We start from the raw sequence: 22,312 nt of genomic DNA on the forward strand, positions 1-22,312 counted from the left end.
TTTGAGAGAGCTTGAACACAGTTTGAAATAAGGCTTAGACTGCTTTCCTGTGATGTACTGGGTACTGTGCTAAGCAATATATATACATTATGCCATTCAACTTAGTATTTATACAACTCCTAAGATTATTACCCTCATTTTTCTAAAATCACCAAAATCTGGGAAGGTTAACTTGGTGGTCTAAGGTTATGAAGCTGGAGAACAGCAATGGAAACCCAGTTTGTCTTACTCCAGAGGCAAAATGTGGTGTAAGATCTGCTTGGTTGCTGTATTAAGGCCACTTTTGAATTATAGGACTTTCAGCTATCTTCAAACATATCAAAAAACTGAAACTGCTATTAAAAAAGAGTTGCCTCGGGGCGCCTGGGTGGCTCAGTCAGTTAAGCAGCTGCCTTCAGCTCAGGCCATGATCCCACGGTCCTGGGATCAAGCCCTGCGTCAGGCTCCCTGCTCAGCGAGAGCCTGGTTCTCCCTCTCCCTCTGCCTGCCGCTCTGCCTACTTGAGCTGTCTCTCTGTCAAAAAAAAAAAAAAAAAAAAAAATCTTTAAAAAAAAAGAGTTGCCTCATATCTTACATATGATTATAGCTTTCAGAAAAAACTTTCTTAGTTCTGCTATGGAAATTCTAACTCTATCTTTAAGAAAATGTGTATTCAAAAGTTAAATCATAAAAAAATAGAATGAAAGGAATTAAAATATAAAAAAAAACCCCTCCCTGCTTCTGAATATTTTGCTTTCTATATAGGACAGCCTCCAAGGTTGCATTGTACTGAATTAGGCTCTAGTGTTGGATGGCCTATCTGGTTACTAGGGCAACAGTCAATTAGCTAGGAAAAGAGGCAGTCGGGACTGGGTCCACAATGTTTCACTGTTACAGATTTCAGAAGCTCAGCCCACTCTTGATGGAATATTAAGCTGTAAGGGCATAAAGGAGTGAAGCCTAGAAGTAAGAGAGTGGAAGGGGAGAGGGAATGAAGGTACCTCATTAGGTACCTCCCATAACCTCTTAAACCCTCTAAATGCGAGTTTCCTTCAATGGGGACAGCATATAATCTCCACCAAGTATTATTGTTTCAGTAAAGGATCCCTCCTTTTCTTTCTTTTTTTTTTTTTTTATTTGACAGAGAGAGAGAGAGCACAGGTAGGCAAAGCGGCAGGCAGAGGGAGAGGGAGAAGCAGACTCCCCGCTGAGCAAGAAGCCCGATGTGGGGCTCGATCCTAGGACCCTGGGATCATGACCTGAGCTGAAGGCAGACGCTTAACGACTGAGCCACCCAGGGGCCCCCCCTCCTTTTCTAATACCAACAGAATATCTGTATTTCACACAGCATTTACTTGCTAGGACCTTATTTTAAAACCCCCTTAAGAATTTATATTATTTACTTTTCTTAGCTATTAACAATAGTTCTGCTGCTCAACTTTAATCACAGTTAGAGAACTGCAAGTTAAAACTAGGCAGAGATATTGTTTTTCACCTATCAGATCAACATAAATTTAAAACTGACCATATACTCCGATGACAAGGCTACAGGAAAAGAGGTACTCTTGTACACTGTTGATGAGAATGCAAAATGGCGTAACTCCTAAAGAGAGAATTTGGTAATCTCTAAATTTACCTTCTGACTCAGAAATACCATTTCTAGGAATTCATCCCAAAGATACTCTGGCAAAAAATACAAAATGACTTGCATACTAGGTTATTCATTTTGGCATAAGTTGTAATCTCCAAAACTTGCAAACAATGGATGTCCATCAATAAGGTACTGGCTGAGGGCGCTTGGGTGGCTCAGTCAGTTAAGTGTCTGCCTTCGGCTCAGGTCATGATCCCAAGATTCTGGGATCGAGCCCCGCATCAGGCTCCCTGCTCAGTGGGGAGCCTGCTTCTCCCTCTCCCTCTGCCACTCCCCCTGCTTGTGCTCTCTCACTCTCTCTGTCAAATAAATAAATAAAATCTTAAAAAAAATTAAAAAAAATAAGGTACTGGCTGAATAAACTATGGTACATTCACAGGATAGAATCTTACACAGTTGTAACAAGGTACAAGGTAGACATTTACAGACTGATGTGATCACCAGGATATAATTTAAGTTTAAAAAAAAAAGGCAAGATCAAAAACTATATATAATATGCTACCTTTTTGTTAAGAATATGCTGGCAAGTGGAACCTAGGAGGTGGAGCCAGGATATTTGGGGCCATCTTGCCTCAGTCATATGATTCTTTCCCATGGGCTTGATTTTGCCTCAGGTAGTTGGACAAAATTCTGTGCTGTCCCAGAATGTCAAACTGTTCAGCACCAGGGCATAGAGCTCTGTGCATGGAGTTCTTTGCCTACCACTCAGATGGGCCTGGCTTGTGCCCCTTGGAGCCTGGAGTTTCCCAGTGCTCTCAGGAGGTGTCAGAGAAAGACATCCTGAATTTAACTGGCCTGATACTCTTCTCCAGGGAAGACCTGTGAGTCTGAGCTGAAGGGCTGGTGTGCATTTGTTTACTGTTAATATGCACATATATAACATATATATATATTTATATGTATTTGCTTATACAAAAGAAGCATTGAAAAGGAACCAGGGGCGCCTGGGTGGCTCAGATGGTTAAGCGTCTGCCTTCGGCTCAGGTAATGATCCCAGGGTCCTGGGATCGAGCCCCACATCCGGCTCCTGGCTCAGCAGGGAGTCTGCTTTGCCCTCTCCCTCTGCCTCTCCCCCTGCTCACGCTCTCTCTCTCTTTCTCTGTATCTCTGTGTCTCAAATGAATAAATAAAATCTTAAAAAAAAAAAAAAGGAACCAAAAATAAAAATGGTTATCTATAGGAAGAACGAGGTCACAGAATAAATGAAGGACAAGAACGACTTCTCTGAATATACCTTGTTATATGTGTGTTACATGTTTGCATGTCTGCATGCCCTTTGGAATGTGACTTTACTGTTCCTTCCATTAAAATGTAAAGTCTATATCTCTACCCTTTGAATTTGGACTTGGCTAACTGATTGCTTCAGACCAATGGTACACCAGCAAATGTGAGGGAAACAGATATTTGAAAAACACTTGGGTGTGTTCTTGGGAACCATTCCACCATCATGTGAAAGAGCCTGAGCTAGCCTCCTGGAGAATGAGATCAAGTTCAAAGAGACAGCCAACCAGCCCTTCTAGATGAGGTGCCAGAACATGTGAATGGGGCCATCCTACACTTCTGGTACATACCAGAAGAACTGCTTAGCCAACCTACCAAATCATGAGAAAGAATAAATGCTTGTTTTCTGGAGGCATTTTGGGTGGTTTGTTACTCAGCAAATTTTAATCTTACATTATTTTTATACTGGGATCATAAAATATTTTAGATATTCGAAAAAATCAGATCAAATTTTTAAAAAAACAATTACTATAAAGAATTATAAAAAAGAATGCAGAATTTATCCCATACACTGATTTACATTGGAAGGTAATTATTGCTCAACTTCCTTATTATGCTACCTTAGACCACAGTTAACTGTATAAAATTTTTAATCAAAAGTTCATTAACATTCTACACATTTCATATGATAGCTCAAAACATTTTAAATTTAATTTAAAAATTACTTTTCAAGTAGACTGGATGATACCACAGCAGATGTATTTTTATTCATGATTTTACCACAGGAGACTTGGATTTAACTGGATAAATGAAGATCTTGATGAAGAGTCTAGAAATTCTTCTTTTCCTGAGAATGGAGACATAGAAAATAAATTTTCATGTCTTAAGAGTAGTCAATTTGACTTCAACTTTGCATAAAAACATCACATACATGTATAGACATGTTAGATGTATTTTATATATTTTGAAATATGGCACTTTAGTCATTGCTGATAAAATCTGAGAAATATAAAGACAGTTCGATAGATAGATATAGCTATAGGACTACATCCACATGATTATCTGTATCTATATAAAATCTGCATTTTCTGGCAGAGGTGAAGAACACAGCTAAGCTTCAGGTAATTATTATAGCTTCTACCATTAATATACTTAAAAATGACATAATAATAAAAGACTGTGACAAATATCTCTTGTAATCACAAGGCTAGAAAGTTTATAGTCAGAATGTCTGTAAAATAATTATACAATACACTGTTGAAAAAAAAAAAGAAATTCCTATCATCTTACCAGCTATCTTGAGGGACTTCCTGCAGATCTTACATTACTTTGATTCATATTACTCCACAAGCTTCTTAAATACTTTCTTATGAAAAAAAAAAAACATATATATATGATTTTAATGTCTCATACAGCTCCACTGTGAATATTAAAGAGAATGGTGCAGTTTCACTGAAGTAAAAAAGTTGTATTTGAATAGAGCTTTATCCTCTCTGCATAATAAATATGAATAAAGTATAGAAACTTAAAAGACATTAAGAACATTTAGCACAATCCTCTTATTAAAGAAATGAATAGCTAATTCAGAAATTGTGTGCTTTTTCCCACACAAATGAGAAACAGGAGAAACAGTCAATGGTTGTTTTTCTAGCTAGCACTCAGGCTTCAGAGCCTAGAGCATGAACCTTGACATCAGAGATACCTGGATTCCAATTTGAGCTTCTAGGCTACTCCAAGCCTTATTTCTTCATAGGTACAGTAACTATCTTGACTGTAGTGATGGTTTTACAAATGCATATACATGTCAAAACTTAGCAAATTTTCTCACTATAAATATGTACTGTTGGTTATAAATCAATTAGATCTTGGAGCGCCTGAGTGGCTCATTTGGTTGAGTGCCCAACTCTTGATTTTGGCTCAGGTCATGATTTCAGAGTTGTGAGATCGAGCCCTGTGTGGGGCTCCATGCCCAGCGGGAAGCCTGCTTCTCCCTCTCCCACTCCCCCTGCTTGTGTTCCCTCTCTCGCTGTCTGTCAAATAAATAAATAAAATTAAAAAAAATAAATCATACCTTAATAAAGCTAAATTTTTAAAAAATCGGATTTTCATTTAAAGTTGCCAGAATGGGGTGCGCCTGGGTGGCTCAGTTGTTAAGCGTCTGCCTTCGGCTCAGGTCATGATCCCAGAGTCCTGGGATCGAGCCCCACGTCGGACTCCCTGCTCTGCAGGAAGCCTGCTTCTCCCTCTCCCACTCCCCCTGCTTGTGTTCCCTCTCTCACTGTGTCTCTCTCTGTCAAATAAATAAATAAAATCTTTAAAAAAAAAAAAATAAAGTTGCCAGAATGGAAAGGGGCTAAGGGTATGGACAAAATAGGTGAAGGGGAGTTGGAGGTATAGGCTTCCAGTTATGGAATGAGTAAGTCATAAAGAGCCCACTTTGTAAGAGTATAAACTCATAATGTTCATGAATAAATGGGAGAAGAGCCATTAGGTGAAATGTTTGACAAATTTCTGGGAGACAAAAAATAGATGGTGAAATGATAACTCATAAAGGAGGACTGAAGAAGCTGAAAGCTAGGGGCAAGGCTTCCTAAACATTTTTTTTTCTTTTCTTTTTTTAGAAAGAGAATGTGCACGCAAGCTGGGGAGGGGGGGAAGAGCGAGAAGGAGAGAGACGATCTTAAGCAGGTTCCATGCCCAGCACGGAGCCTGATGAGGGGCACGATCTCACAACACTGAGAGCATGACCTGAGCCAAAATCAAGTCAGATGCTTTAACTGACTGAGCCACGCAGATGCCCCGACTTCTTAAACATTTGTGAGTTGGAGCACACAGAGAGAAAACGGGAATATGTGTATGCTGTACTGGGGTGAACAGAGGTGGCATGCTATACCTCTGAGTTGCTGTGGGGAAATCAATAACTCAGCACACCAGTAACTGATTCAAAGCAAAATTCTGGCCTAAGAGACAGCTGGAAGGAGATGCAGGAGGAACCTGTCTTGAGGAATCCCGAGAGGCTGAGGACTCAGAAACCCAAAGTTTTAGGGAGAGCAAAACTGAGGCAGAGAACTAAAATCAAGGCAATTATCCCAGCACTTCTCTAACCACTGAATGAGGAAGAAATCACAGATTCTGCTGTAAATAATCTGAATGGACCTTCTGGGAACCCGACATAGTGTTGTTCCACTGGCCTGAATGCTAAAATCCTGCTTCAACTTTCACAGTCCCTGTGGTTGCAAGCAACAGGAACAGGGGAAGCATGCAGATGAAAAGCGGCAGAGAAATGAAGCCAAAGTGAGTAAGATCCCCATCTAGTGGTGATCTGTCCTAACTGGACACAGAGTCCCCAAGTGATGAAACATAACCCGGGTCTAACGGATATATCGTGGCTAAACTGTACAACAGATTTCATATAATGTCATACTTTACAAGGCATTTTAAAATATTTCTATTTTAGGGCTTGGCGGAGCAAGATGGCAGAGGAGTAGGAGACCTGGATTTCGTCTCCTCTCAGGAATTCAGCTGGATAGGGATCAAACCAATCTGAACACCTACAAACTCAACAGGAGATCGAAGAAAAGAATAGAAACAACTCTCTGAACAGAAAAGCAACCACTTTCTGGAAGGTAGGACGTGCGGAGAAGTGAATCCGAGGCGATATTTGGGAGGATAGACGGTGGGGGAGGGGGCCTCCATCGGCCGCTTCTGGCAAGTGATAGAGCTGCGGAGCACAAAATCGGAACTTTTAGAAGTCTGCTCCGCTGAGGGACGTCACTCTGGTGGCGAAGTGGGGGGTGGAACCCTCGCGGGACAGTGTGGTCTCAGGACCCTCGGGGTCACAGAAAGACCGGGGGTGCCTGAGTGCGGCAGAGCTCCCAGGTATCGGAGCAGGGAAGCGGGCTGCAGAGACGGAGCAGAGGCGCGGGCTCTCAGCTCGGGGTTGCCATAAACCGTGATCCGCGGCACAGTCGGGCCACTGCTCCTCCAGCAGGGACCCAACAAGCGGCAGATCCGGGGAGACTCACCTTCTTCCCCCGGGAGGAGAGGTGCGGGAGCGCACCGCGGGGATCTGCTGGGTTTGGAGACTCCACCCGGGGTCGGGTGCCAGAGATAGAAACGCGGGGTCACAGGCCGGGTGAGCACGGAGTGCGGCCGGAGACCGGGGAGACGGGAGTGACTGACTGCTTTTCTCTGGGGGCTCGCTGAGGAGCGGGACCCCGAGTTCTTGGCTCCTCTGGGGCGGAGACTGGGAGGCCGCCATTTTCACTCTCCGCCCCCAAAGCTGTACGGAAAGCTTGCAGGGAACAAAAGCTCCGGAGAGCAAACCCGAGCAGATTACTTAGCCCGACCGGGCAAGGGCGGGGCAATTCTGCCTCCGGCAAAGACATTTGGGAACCATGGCAACAGGCCCCTCCCCCAGGGGATCAGCGAGAGCAGCCAGCCAAGACCAGGTTTACCGATCAGTGAGAATGGCAGAACTCCAGCGCTAGGGGAATACTGCACATAGAATTCATGGCTTTTTTACCATGATTCTTTAGTCTTTCAAAGTAAATTATTTTTTTTAACTGTCTTTTTTTCTTTTTTCTTTTTTTCTTTTTTTTTTTGAATTTCTCTTTTTCCCTTTTTCAACCAACATCTTATCAATCCCTTTTTAAAAAAAAATTTTTTTTATTTTTCATTTTTAAAGTCATATTCTATCCCTTTATAGTAGTTACCTGTATTTTTGGCATATATATATAAGTTGTTCTCTCTTTAAAATTTTGAGATAGTTTTTTCTAACAGATCAAAATATACTCTAAATCTCTAGTGTATGGTTTTTTTCTACTCCCCTGCCTGATCACATTCTCCCCCTTTTTTCTTTTTTTTTTTTTAATCCTCTTCTTTCTTTTTTCAAACAACTTATCAAATCCTTTTATAAAATTTTTTTATAATTTCCATCTTTACAGTCATATTCCATCCTTTCATCATATCAACCCTTATTTTTGTACATATATAAGTTTTTCTTTCTTTAAAATTTTGGGAGGGACTTTCTTTTAACAGACCAAAATACACCCAAAATCCAGTGTGTGGCACTGATCTATAAACCAGCCTGATCATATTTGATCACATTCTGTTTTTGTTTTGTTTTGTTTTGTTCTGCTTTTGTTTGTTTTTATCTTTATCTTTTTCTTTTTTCTTTTTTTCTTTCTTTTTCTTTCTTCTCTCTTTCCCTTTCTTTTCCCACTGCTTCAGGTCTTTTCTGATTTGTTTAGAGTATATTTTCTGGGGACGTTGTTACCCTGCTAGCATTTTGTTCTCTCATTCATCTATTCTCCTCTGCACAAAATGACAAGATGGAAAAAATCACCTCAACAAAAAGAACAAGAGGTAGTACCGACTGCCAGGGACCTACTCAATACGGACATTAGTACGATGTCAGATCTAGAGGTCAGAATCATCACTTTAAAGATACTAGCTGGGCTTGAAAAAAGCATGGAAGTTATTAGAGAAACCCTTTCTGGAGAAGTAAAAGAACTAAAATCTAACCAAGTAGAAATCAAAAAGGCTATTAATGAGGTGCAATCAAATATGGGGGCGCTAACTGCTAGGATAAATGAGGCAGAAGAAAGAATCAGTGAGATAGAAGACCAAATGATGGAAAATAAAGAAGCTGAGAAAAAGAGAGATAAACAACTACTGGATCACGAGGGCAGAATTCGAGAGATAAACGATACCATAAGACGAAACAACATTAGAATAATTGGGATCCCAGAAGAAGAAGAAAGAGAGAGAGGAGCAGAAGGTATAATGGAGCAAATTATAGCAGAGAACTTCCCTAATTTGGGGAAGGAAACAGGCATCAAAATCCAGGAAGCACAGAGAACCCCTCTCAAAATCAATAAAAATAGGTCAACACCCCGACATCTAATAGTAAAACTTACGAGTCTCAGAGACAAAGAGAAAATCCTGAAAGCAGCTCGGGAGAAGAGATATGTAACCTACAATGGTAGAAACATTAGATTGGCAACAGACCTATCCACAGAGACCTGGCAGGCCAGAAAGGACTGGCAGGACATATTCAGAGCACTAAATGAGAAAAATATGCAGCCAAGAATACTATATCCAGCTAGGCTGTCATTGAAAATTGAAGGAGAGATAAAAAGCTTCCAGGACAAACAAAAACTAAAGGAATTGCAAACACCAAACCAGCCCTACAAGAAATATTGAAAGGGGTCCTCTAAGCAAAGAGAGAGCCTAAAAGCAACATAGACCAGAAAGGAACACATACAATATACAGTAACAGTCACTTTACAGGCAATACAATGGCACTAAATTCCTATCTTTCAATAGTTATCCTGAATGTAAATGGGCTAAATGCCCCAATCAAAAGACACAGGCTATCAGATTGGATTAAAAAACGAGACCCATTGATATGCTGTCTGCAAGAGACTCATTTTAGACCCAAAGACACCCCCAGATTGAAAGTGAGGGGGTGGAAAACCATTTACCATGCTAATGGACACCAAAAGAAAGCTGGGGTGGCAATCCTTATATCAGACAAATTAGATTTTAAACCAAAGACTATAATAAGAGATGAGGAAGGACACTATATCATACTTAAAGGGTCTATCCAACAAGAAGATCTAACAATTGTAAATATCTATGCCCCTAACATGGGAGCAGCCAATTATATAAGGCAATTAATAACAAAAGCAAAGAAACACATTGACAACAATACAATAATAGTGGGGGACTTTAACACCCCCCTCACTGAAATGGACAGATCGTCTAAGCAAAAGATCAACAAGGAAATAAAGACTTTAAATGACACACTGGACCAAATGGACTTCACAGACATATTCAGAACATTCCATCCCAAAGCAACGGAATACACATTCTTCTCTAGTGCCCATGGAACATTCTCCAGAATCGATCACATCCTAGGTCATAAATCAGGTCTCAACTGGTACCAGAAAATTGGGATCATCCCCTGCCTATTTTCAGACCACAATGCTTTGAAACTAGAACTCAATCACAAGAGGAAAGTCGGAAAGAACTCAAATACATGGAGGCTAAAGAGCATCCTACTGAAGAATGAATGGGTCAACCAGGAAATTAAAGAATTAAAAAAATTCATGGAAACCAACGAAAATGAAAACACAACTATTCAAAATCTTTGGGATACAGCAAAGGCAGTCCTAAGAGGAAAGTATATAGCAATACAAGCCTTTCTCAAGAAACAAGAAAGGTCCCAAGTACACAACCTAACCCTACACCTAAAGGAGCTGGAGAAAGAACAGCAAATAAAGCCTAAACCCAGCAGGAGAAGAGAAATAATAAAGATCAGAGCAGAAATCAATGAAATAGAAACCAAAAGAACAGCAGAACAGATCAACGAAACTAGGAGCTGGTTCTTTGAAAGAATTAACAAGATTGATAAGCCCCTGGCCAGACTTATCAAAAAGAAAAGAGAAATGACCCAAATCAACAAAATCATGAATGAAAGAGGAGAAATCACAACCCACACCAAAGAAATACAAACAATTATAAGAACATATTATGAGCAACTCTATGCCAGCAAATTAGATAACCTGGAAGTAATGGATGCATTCCTAGAGATGTATCAACTACCAAAACGGAACCAGGAAGAAATAGAAAACCTGAACAGACCTATAACCACTAAGGAAATAGAAGCAGTCATCAAAAATCTCCCAAAACACAAAAGCCCAGGGCCAGATGGCTTCCCAGGGGAATTCTACCAAACATTTCAAGAAGAATTAATACCTATCCTTCTGAAACTGTTCCAAAAAATAGAAATGGAAGGAAAACTTCCAAACTCATTTTATGAGGCCAGCATTACCTTGATCCCAAAACCAGACAAAGACCTCATCAAAAAGGAGAATTACAGACCAATATCCCTGATGAACATGGATGCAAAAATTCTCACCAAAATACTAGCCAATAGGATCCAACAGTACATTAAAAGGATTATCCACCACAACCAAGTGGGATTTCTCCCTGGGCTGCAAGGTTGGTTCAACATCCGCAAATCAATCAACGTGATACAATACATTAACAAAAGAAAGAACAAGAATCATAGGATCCTCTCAATAGATGCAGAAAAAGCATTTGACAAAGTACAGCATCCTTTCTTGATCAAAACTCTTCAGAGTATAGGGATAGAGGGTACATACCTCAATATCATAAAAGCCATCTATGAAAAACCTACAGCAAATATCATTCTCAATGGGGAAAAACTGAGAGCTTTCCCCCTAAGGTCAGGAACGCGGCAGGGATGTCCACTATCACCACTGCTATTCAACATAGTATTGGAAGTCCTAGCCACAGCAATCAGACGACAAAAAGAAATCAAAGGCATCCAAATCGGCAAAGAAGAAGTCAAACTCTCACTCTTTGCAGATGATATGATACTTTATGTGGAAAATCCCAAAGACTCCACCCCAAAACTGCTAGAACTCATACAGGAATTCAGTCAAGTGGCAGGATATAAAATCAATGCACAGAAGTCAGTGGCATTCCTATACACCAACAACAAGTCAGAAGAAAGAGAAATTAAGGAGTCGATCCCATTTACAATTGCACCCAAAACCATAAGATACCTAGGAATAAATCTAACCAAAGAGGCAAAGGATCTGTACTCAGAAAACTATAAAATACTCATGAAAGAAATGGAGGAAGACACAAAGAAATGGAAAAACGTTCCATGCTCATGGATTGGAAGAACAAATATTGTGAAGATGTCAATCCTACCTAGAGCAATCTACACATTCAATGCAATCCCCATCAAAATACCATCCACTTTTTTCAAAGAAATGGAACAAATAATCCTAAAATTTGTATGGAACCAGAAAAGACCCCGCGTAGCCAGAGGAATGTTGAAAAAGAAAAGCAAAGCTGGCGGCATCACAATTCCGGACTTCCAGCTCTACTACAAAGCTGTCATCATCAAGACAGTATGGTACTGGCACAAAAACAGACACATAGATCAATGGAACAGAATAGAGAGCCCAGAAATGGACCCGCAACTCTATGGTCAACTCATCTTTGACAAAGCTGGAAAGAATGTCCAATGGAAACAAGACAGTCTCTTCAACAAATGGTGTTGGGAAAATTGGATAGCCACATGCAGAAGAATGAAACTGGACCATTTCCTTACACCACACACAAAAATAGACTCCAAATGGTTGAAAGACCTCAATGTGAGACAGGAATCCATCAAAATCCTAAAGGAGAACACAGGCAGCAACCTCTTCGACCTCAGCCGCAGCAACTTCTTCCTAGAAACATCGCCAAAGGCAAGGAAAGCAAGGGCAAAAATGAACTATTGGGACTTCATCAAGATAAAAAGCTTTTGCAAAGCAAAGGAAACAGTCAACAAAACCAAAAGACAACTGACAGAATGGGAGAAGATATTTGCAAATGACATATCAGATAAAGGGCTAGTATCCAAAATCTATAAAGAACTCATCAAACTCAACACCAAAAGAACAAAGAATCCAATCAAGAAATGGGCAGAAGACATGAACAGACATTTTTCCAAAGAAGACATCCAAACGGCCAACAGACACATGAAAAAGTGTTCAACAGACACATGAAAAAGTGTTCAATATCGCTTGGCATCAGGGAAATCCAAATCAAAACCTCAATGAGATACCACCTCACACCAGTCAGAATGGCTAAAATTAACAAGTCAGGAAATGACAGATGTTGGCAGGGATGCGGAGAAAGGGGAACCCTCCTACACTGTTGGTGGGAATGCAAGCTGGTGCAGCCACTCTGGAAAACAGTATGGAGGTTCCTCAAAAAGGTGAAAATAGAGCTACCATATGATCCAGCAATTGCACTCCTGGGTATTTACCCCAAAGATACAAAAGTAGGGACCCGAAAGGCTACGTGCACCCCGATGTTTATAGCAGCAATGTCCACAATAGCCAAACTGTGGAAAGAGCCAAGATGTCCATCAACAGATGAATGGATAAAGAAGAGGTGGTATATATATACAATGGAATATTATGCAGCCATCAAAAGGAATGAGATCTTGCCATTTGCAACGACGTGGATGGAACTGGAGGGTAGTATGCTGAGCGAAATAAGTCAAACAGAGAGACATGTATCATATGACCTCACTGATATGAGGAATTCTTAATCTCAGGAAACAAACTGAGGGTTGCTGGAGTGGGGGGTGGGGTGGGAGGGATGGGGTGACTGGGTGATGGACACTGGGGAGGGTATGTGCTCTGGTAACCGCTGTGAATTGTGCAAGACTGTTGAATCTCAGATCTGTACCTCTGAAACAAATAATGCAATATATGTTAAGAAAGAAAAAAAGAAGAAGAAGAATGTAGCAGGAGGGGAAGAATGAAGGGGGGGAAATCGGAGGGGGAGAAGAACCATGAGAGACGATGGACTCTGAAAAACAAACTGAGGGTTCTAGAGGGGAGTGGGGTGGGAGGATGGGTTAGCCTGGTGATGGGTATTGAGGAGGGCACGTTCTGCATGGAGCACTGGGTATTATGCACAAACAATGAATCATGGAACACTATATCTAAAACTAATGATGTAATGTATGGGGATTAACATAACAATAAAAAAATTAAAAAAAAATTTCTATTTTAAAGTACTACAATGAAATTTAAGTATTTAAATTACTTCATTCACTTAAGATGCCTGACAGTGTCCTGAATGCTGGAGGTGAGGTGGAAATCGGAGTGGGAAGACGAACCATGAGAGACTACGGACTCTGAGAAACAAACTGAGGGTTCTAGAGAGGAGGGGGGTGGGCGGATGGGTTAGCCCGGTGATGGGTATTAAAGAGGGCACGTTCTGCATGAAGCACTGGGTGTTATACGCAAATAATGAATCATGGAACACTACATCAAAAACTAATGATGTAATGTATGGTGATTAACATAACAATAAAAAAAAAAAAAGCAGAGTCTGTCCCCAAAGACAGTCAAATAAACAGATATCAGGAAGGTGCTAAGTGCTCTGACAGTGGTGTGCACAGGGGGGCTGGGGGAGCACGGAGGAAGGCCACTCAACCCAGAATGGAATCATCATTAAGCACCAATGTGGCCAGACACCATGTTAGAGGATTTTACCCTCCCTCAAAGGAGCCCCACAAGGCAGGTATTATTACATATTTATATTTACATAAATGAAAGGTATTTACATAAATGAAAACCACATCATGGAGAAGCTCTGTGACTGGTCCATGACCACATGGCTAAACAGTTTTAAAGTGGAATGTGAATCCAGTTTTCTTGAGCTCCAAACCCAACCTTTTTCCACTACGGCATGCTGGGAAACTGATTTATGTGGAAAAACTTCATTCTCTGAAAATACAGGATGAGAGTATTAACAGTACTAATAGGCTGTGTATATGGAGATGATATTGTTGATTAAACTAACAGAAACTGGTTTAATTTTATCCATCCAAACAGCAGGCTTTTTTTTTTTTTTAATAAGCCAGGTATTCACTGTCATATCCTTACACCTTAAGTATCATAAAATGCCTCTCCCTTCCCTCTTTTATTTATTCCCTATTCCTTCCTTTACAGAAGCTAGCAAGCCCCTCAACCAAAAGGGGTTCTGTAATGTTACACACACACACACTAAACCCCACATTAATGAACGACACAGAAGGGAAACATTCTATTCTTTTACAAAAAATCTGCCCATTCAAGGAAAATATATTGTTTTTCTAGTTTGGTGACTCATAAGGAGGAAAATGTGAGGTCAGCCAAAACAGAGAAAGTGGAACACTGGGGGGGAAAAATTCTTGTTTTATACAATAAATCTATTCCAGAAAACTCAAATTAGAGCTTTACTTTGATTAAAAGTTTTAATTCTATATCATTAGAAATCTCATTAGATAAAAAATCTGCCTGTGATGCATGTTTGAATAACAGACTTAATAATTTATATTCCCAAAGAGATGGCATTCAATACTTTCTAAAACTAGTTCTTTTTACTAGACCAAAATTAAGAAAATAAAAAGGAAAGGGATAAAAACATCCGGCAGAAAAGATGATAAATATTAACTTGATGAAATTACAATATTGAATGAATTAGTATGTCTTTTTAGTTTTTTAAAAATAGCTAATACATTCCCATGAGGTATATGTAATGGATGTATATATGCATCCTATCTATCTCCACACCATTTCCACATACTTAAGTACCCACTGTTTTTGTTTCTTGTGAATACTTTTAGTTCCTTTATGCATAAACAAATATGAATAAATATTGACTCCTTTGCTTTTGTTTTGACTAGGAAAGTAGGTTACAACCAGCACAAAGCATCTAGCTGTTCATGCTGTGCACTGTACAATCCCTGAGGGTATGGGTCATATACATGGTATAAACAGGTCCTCTGGTGTATACAGTAGTCCTGAATACTATAAGCATGGCTGTGCAATCTGCCGGGTTTTTTTTTTTTTTAATTAATATAGAACCTGGAATTATTTCTATATTTTTACATAGCATCCTAATTCTTTTTTTTGTTTTTAAGAGGGAGAGGGAGAACTCCCCCTGCTTGTGTTCCCTCTCTCGCTGTGTCTCTCTCTGCCAGATAGATAAATAAAAAAAATCTTTACAAAAAAAAAAAAATAAATAAATAAATAAAGAGGGAGAGGGAGAATCTTAAGCAGGCTCCATGCTCACCCTGGAGCCCGATGCAGGGCTCGATCGCACAACCATGAGATCATGAACTGAGTTGAAATCAAGAGTTGGATGCTTAACTGACTGAGCCACCCAGGCACCCCCCTATTTCTTTTTTATTTTTCATAGCTGCATGGTATTCCATTTTATGGATGGACCATATTTATTTATTCCCTTATTGATAGATACTTAAATTGTTTCACATTTTTTGCTATTATAAACATGCTGTGATGAAACCCTATAGATCACATCACATGTGCACAAATTTATCTGTATGACAAATTTACAAAAATAGGTTATCATCATTTATACACACTTGATATTTTGATAGAAACTGCCAAACTGCCCTCAATCATCAACTGTCCTAATTTACCATCCCTCCAATAATAGTGACTGATACTCCAAATTCTCACCAATAGGGTGTATTACATAACTATTGGATTTTTGACAATCTTATTGATAAAAGCAGTATCTTAAGATCTTAAGTCTGATGAGGCTGAACATTTGTTTTTATATTTTAAGAACCCTTTAGTATCTCCTTTTATGTGAACTTTATTTTTATATCTTTTGCCTATTTTTCTCTACATGGTTAGCTTTTTTCTGTCCAGTTTCTAGGAGTTCTTACATCCCAGGGAGACTATCTCCTCTTCTTGCACTAAGAATTGCAAATACACTTTCCTCCTTTATTCTTAGTTATGGATTTTGTTGTTATTGTTGTTATACAAAGGCCTGTGGCTAAATTTATCAATTTTTCATGGTAAGTCCTTAAGTCAAATGTAAGTCCTTATACACTCCAAAGTTATAAAGAACTCTCTCATATTTTCTTCTAGTATTTTTATAGTCTCATTTAAAAATCTTTGATCCATTTGGAATCCATCCTAGTATATAGTATAAGGTATAGATCCAACTCTTATTTTCTCCCAAGAACATCACTAAGTTGCCTCCACAACATTATTAAACAATCCATCTTTTCCCACTGATTTGAGATTAGACCTTTATCATATATCAAATCTCATAAATATTTGGACCTACTTCTGAGCTTTTTATTCTTGCCCATTGGTTAGTCTATCTTAATAATGGTTTACAATATATGTTTTACGTCTGGTAAATCCAACCCTCTCTCATTACTTCTTTTGTTAACCAAGTTTTCCTGGCTATTTTTGGTTGTTTATTTTTACCCATTAACTTTAAAATTTTATCTTATTTACAAAACAATATAATGCCAATTGTTGGGGAATCATGTTAAATTTACAAGTTAATTGACAAAGTATTGGTATCTATCTTTATACAGTTGAGTCTTGCTACCCAAGAACTAGTATGTCCTTCCATTTGTTCAAGTCTTCTTTTGTGACCTTCTGTAGTGTTTCAAAGCTGTCTTCATATGGGTCTCACACATTTCTCATTTAATTCCTAGGTATTTTAATCTTTTTGTTGTCTATTTAATGCCTTTAAAACATCTATTATTTACTTAGAAGTATTTAACAAGCTGTGTAGTTAAGGAACTCTAATGCCATTTTGTTGTTTTTCTAAAGCGAAAATGAACCAGAAGTAACGGGAAGAAAGACAAGGTGTGGCAACAAAGAAGGAGAGATGTGTGGGCTTACTACTAAGCCCAAACAGTCCCTTCATCTTCATCACCATTATCATCATCACTGATCTGGGCAGTGAGCCTGCTGATTCTCTCTCTCCCTCTGCCCCCACCCCCTCGTCTCTCTCTCTCTCTCTCTCCCCCCCTCAAAAGAAAGAAAGAAAGAAAGAAAGAAAAAAGGAGAAAGAAAACTAGGCCCTTCTGGTTATGTTTCCTTTAATGTCATATTCCCTTTACGTCATTTTCTTCTTTTATTCCATTTGCTAAAGTGTCAGCAAATTTTGCAAGGTGAAAGAGAAAATAACATAGATTTGGTATTTACCAGAGAAAACTAGCTATACCCTTTAATTTCTCATAACTATTCCTTTGTAAGCAAATTGGTAAGCAGTAATAAATAAAAGACACTTTTTCCCTGCTATAGTTTAGAAAGAAATAAGACTTATAGCAAAGAACCTCACAGTACAAACAGTGTTTAATGTTAATTCCCTCTCTTATTAACCATCTCTATCTAGCCTGTTTAAAAAGAAACACTTTGGAATTCTCTTTGCCACTGGTTTTATATTTACAAGGGCATTGCACTGGGAAGAGCACTGGTCTAGAAGTTAAGTTATGCGGGTTTGAGTTTCATTTCTGGCTGTCCGCTAGCCAAGGGACTTGGAGCAGTCACTGAACGACTCTGCTCCCCAGTTTCTGCATATGCAGAACGAGAATGACAAGATCATTCATAAAGTGATCTTTAAAGGTTCTTCTTTGGTTTTATGAATCAAAAAATTCTATTCCAGGCTTACTAAACTACAAGCCCCTCAATGTTTTTTGAGGGGAGGGCTTTCTTTTTAAAATGTGCGTGCACCTCTAAGACCGGTCTGGTCCATGAATGGGATAGGGTAATCGTGAGTCAGGTCATTTGGAAGGAATTGGAGGGGAGGAGAAAAAGCAGTTGGATAGTAAAATTTTACATTAAGGTAATTTCAAGAGAGGAGGAGGAAATGATGGTGCTGGTTACCTAATAAAGAATCTGTTTGGATTCCGTGACAGACAAGTTGGAAATGTTTACTATTTATAGATCAACTGGCACTACTATTAAAATATTAAAACAATTAAATATTTCTTTTGTAAAGTTAGACCTATAGATTCAGCATTATATTTGAAGAGATAAAACAAAGTGTTTAGTAACTGTGGCAACAGGTCCTATACCTTATCACAGCAGAGATTCTTCGAGACAGCATTAGTATATTTAAATAATCCTAGGTTTATATAATCAGGAATGGCTCCCTTCCCTGGGCTAGACTTGATTTTTTTTTTTTTTTAAGATTTTATTATTTATTTTATTTGACAGAGAGAAAGAGACAGCGAGAGAGGGAACACAAGCGGGGGAGTGGGAGAGGGAGAAGCAGGCTTCCAGCTGAGCAGGGAGCCTGATGCGGGACTTGATCCCAGGACTCTGGGATCATGACCTGAGCAGAAGGCAGCCGCCTAACAACTGAGCCACCCAGGCACCCCTAGACTTAACTGATCTTTTAAAAATAACATGAAAGTTTTAGAAAATCAAGATATAAAAGATCAAAGGGTTATTTTACTATCTCCTTTATTTTGTACCCAAAGACAATATTCCTACTGCTAATGAACTTTTTTCTTTCAAGAATCTAAGCAAAAAAAAAAAAAGAAAGAATCTAAGCAGTTCAGGAATGCTACTCATTTGCCCTGGGGGTGGACATACAGCAACTCCTCTAACACACAGAACAACCCTGTGGGAAACACCGGAAAACTGCTTGAAAGGAGGAGTCCTAATCTTCTCAAACGGGGGGTCTTCATCCGAGCAAGAGCTCACTGCTCTCAGAAATTTCCTTACACTACCAGACAGCCTTCTGTTTGCTTTCCTTGGTGCACTCATCCCCCAAATATTTACTCAGTACAATCATGTGCACTATGCTGAGTGCTTGTGATAATATGGTGATCAAGCCAAGGTCCCTGCTCTTTGGGCATTTACGTTCTAATGTTGAGAGAAAAAACAATAAAAAAGGAAACAACAAAACAAACTGGATTTCAGAAACAACAAAACAAACAAATGTGACTGGACAGAGGAGGGCTGATTTAGATTGGGTAGTGGTGTTCCCGCTGAGATCCAAATGACAGGTCAGCTAGGAGAAAAACTGAGGGACAAAGTGTTCCAGGCAGAGAAAAGGTCTCGAGGCAGCAAAATAGATTTGGGGTGTTTTCAGACACAAAGAAGTGTGGCTGGAACATGGTGAATGTGGGGAGAGAGAAATAGTAGATGAAGTTCAAGAAGCAGGCAGGGTCTAGTTGACCTAGGGTCTTAGGGGCCATGGTGAGGAGCTTGGATTTTGCTTGATGTTATTTCATATATCCTGACTATTCTCAGGAGACCTGAGTTTGCCTTTTGCCTTATCTCTTACCTTTCACTTCCTGAGACTGGGCTCTCTGCTTTTCCATTTTCCCTAGTTTTCTGCCTCTGCCTTTAACTCTGCTTATCCCAGGAAGGCTGACATGGCTTTAGCCTGAATTATGTTAAAATGTCATTCCATCTATTTGGGGCAAAGGGCTCTTTTAAAAGCAGGCTCTTACGTGACTGCACAGGTCATCTATCCACAAAGCTGGCCCTGATCTTAATAAATACTCCTTTTAAAAAATGCCTTGTATGGATGAATGATTTCTGCTTTCATTTCACCTGGTCTGTGAATATAAAAAATATATAAACTTTTTAAAGATCTTTTAAATAGAGTAACATGTGGCTTAAAGGAAGCTGCCAGGAAATAAGAAACTAGGATATCAAGACTTACTGAGACAACTTCATGATGTCACTGCAATCACTGGAAACTGTGATTACCCAGCTTATTCTCAAACTATAATTCACTTGCTCTTACTATTTATTGAGATGCATTATTCTTCCTCTTTTAGGTATAAGGAGATTATTAAAATATATAGCAGCCAAATACAGTTGTTAGTACTGTTGGAATAATTGCTAGATGTTTCACATTGCCAAATGGATCTAGTTTTATTAGGCAAATAGCTAAGAAATGCAGCTCAGTGACTAACAAATTAAGATTAAAGTAGCAATTTCCTTAATTTATATTATGCATTAAAAATACTAAAAAAATGTAATTACAAATCACAAATCACATTTTTAAAACGATACATCTTTATAATCTTTAAGTTTTCAGAAAGCCTGAGAACCAATAATCAGATAAGAAAATGTGTGACTATCAGGGCGCTTGGGTGGCTCAGTCGGTAAGCGTCTGCTTTTGGCTCAGGTCATGATTCTGGAGTCCCAGGATGGAGTCTGCATCGGGCTCCGGCTTAGCGGGGAATCTGCTTCTCCCTCTGACCCTCCCCCTCTCTTGTGCTTTCTCTCTCACTCTCTCTCACATAAATAAATAAAACCTTTAAAAGTATATAAAAAAAGAAAATGTGTGACTATCAAATGGTTTCTCTTTTTTCTTTTTTTCCCCCATTTTTCCTTTTTTTCCCACCTTCACCCATCTTGCTCACCTCCATCCCCCAAAATGGCTTGTATAACAACCAATTTTACCTATTATGTAAAACTGGACATGATCATAGCTAACTAGGAAGTGTTCACAAGGTTTAATTACTTACTGCTAAAGAATGATATTATAAATTAAAGGTGCCAAGTCTGAAATGTCAGTCCAGCCCCTAATATTTTAAGTTTGTAATCAACATCTCTACCTGCAGAAAAGGGTTGTACTAACCTTGCCCTGAGGTGCTCCTATTCCATTCACGGTAGAACTCATTACTTAGCATTAATTACCATAATGATTTATGCAATATCACAACCATACTCAGACTCAAGAAAATTATAGCTAACACCATTTTACTGCTATCAAGATTACTATACCATGGAAAGGAATAGTTTCATTTGCAATTACAAAACAAAATAATAGATGCCAAGACAAAGACACTATTACTGACACACATTTATACTGCTATCTGTTGCTACATGGAAGGGGTGTCTGGAGGCAAAAAATGGTTAAGGGAATGTATTGTTGTTTTCAACGACACTAACATTTGCATGAGGTCTGAGTCTATGCTGTTAAACTCAATATATGACAGGTCTTGTCCTGAAAAAGCTGACAATCTGGTATAAGAACTAAGGTAGATACAGATGAAAAAGATTTTCAAACATTAATACAAATAAATTTGTAGAATCATAGCATCTTGGTTTTTGTGCCAGAGTAGGAAAGAGTCAGAAGATACTTGGATCTTACCAGCTTTGCAATTTTCTGGTGCTGACCACAAGTTAATCAATTACTAATACTCACTCAAGGTGACTACCATTACTCACCTCAGTTGCCTCCTAACTGCTCTACTTCCATTTTTTGCCCCCCTCCCTTTAATGTGTTCTGCACAACATAACCAAGGTCTTTTAAAAAATGTGAATCAGATCATATCACTTGAATGCTTCTACCTAAACTCTGTAGTAGCTTCCTAATACTTTTAGAATAAAATCCAAGCCCTTGGACATGGCTTAAAAGGCTCTGTATTATGTGGCCCCTAATATACCTGTTTTGACCTTATTTCCTACTACTTTCCTCCCTGCTTACTATGCTAGGAACACAGCGGCCTCATTTTTGTTCTTCAATGCTATCTAGCTCTTACTTGCCTCTGAGCCTCTGCATGGCTTGGAATTGTCACTGTGCAAGTAGGTTCCTATCATCATTCAGGACTAGGCTCAAATGGCACATCTTCAGAGAAAGACTTCACTACCCCTTCTCATTATTATTCTCAAGCACACTCTCCTATTCTATTGTCTCATGTACGATTGTTATCTGAAATTCTCTCATTTATATATCTGTTACTTGATTATCTCCAGAGTCCCCCATTAAAAAGTACACTTCGGAAGAGAACTGATCGTGTTTGCCTTTCTCTGTGCTGTAGCCCCAGTAGGTTGAACAAGGTCTGGCCCATGCAAAAGCGCATTAAATAAATTCAATGTTTTTTATTTTTTTTAAGGATTTTAAAAAAAAATTATTTCTTTATTTGACAGTGAGAGAGAGAGAGAGCACAAGCAGGGGGATCTGCAGGCAGAGGGAGAAGGAGAAGCAGGCTCCCTGCTGAGCAGAGAGCTGGACATGGGGCTGGATCCCAGGACCCTGAGATCATGACCTGAGCCAAAGGCAGCCGTTTAACGGACTGAGCCACCCAGGTGCCCCAAATGTTTTTTATTAAATAAATGC

General features: G+C 39.2%; 1 protein-coding gene across 3 annotated transcripts in view; it reads right to left on the bottom strand.

Annotated features, from left to right (window-relative positions):
• Positions 1–22,312, bottom strand: part of STXBP4 (syntaxin binding protein 4) — a 221,865-nt gene that overhangs the window by 198,553 nt on the left and 1,000 nt on the right. For all 3 annotated transcript variants that reach the window (XM_078065070.1, XM_078065058.1, XM_078065066.1), the window contains exon 2: positions 3,577–3,698. In XM_078065070.1, the coding sequence (XP_077921196.1) occupies positions 3,577–3,623 (47 nt within the window). In that variant the 5' untranslated portion in view covers positions 3,624–3,698. The remainder of the gene's footprint in view (positions 1–3,576; positions 3,699–22,312) is intronic.

Source organism: Halichoerus grypus, chromosome 2 (genome assembly GCF_964656455.1).
Source record: "Halichoerus grypus chromosome 2, mHalGry1.hap1.1, whole genome shotgun sequence".
NCBI classification, from domain to species: Eukaryota; Metazoa; Chordata; class Mammalia; order Carnivora; family Phocidae; genus Halichoerus; species Halichoerus grypus.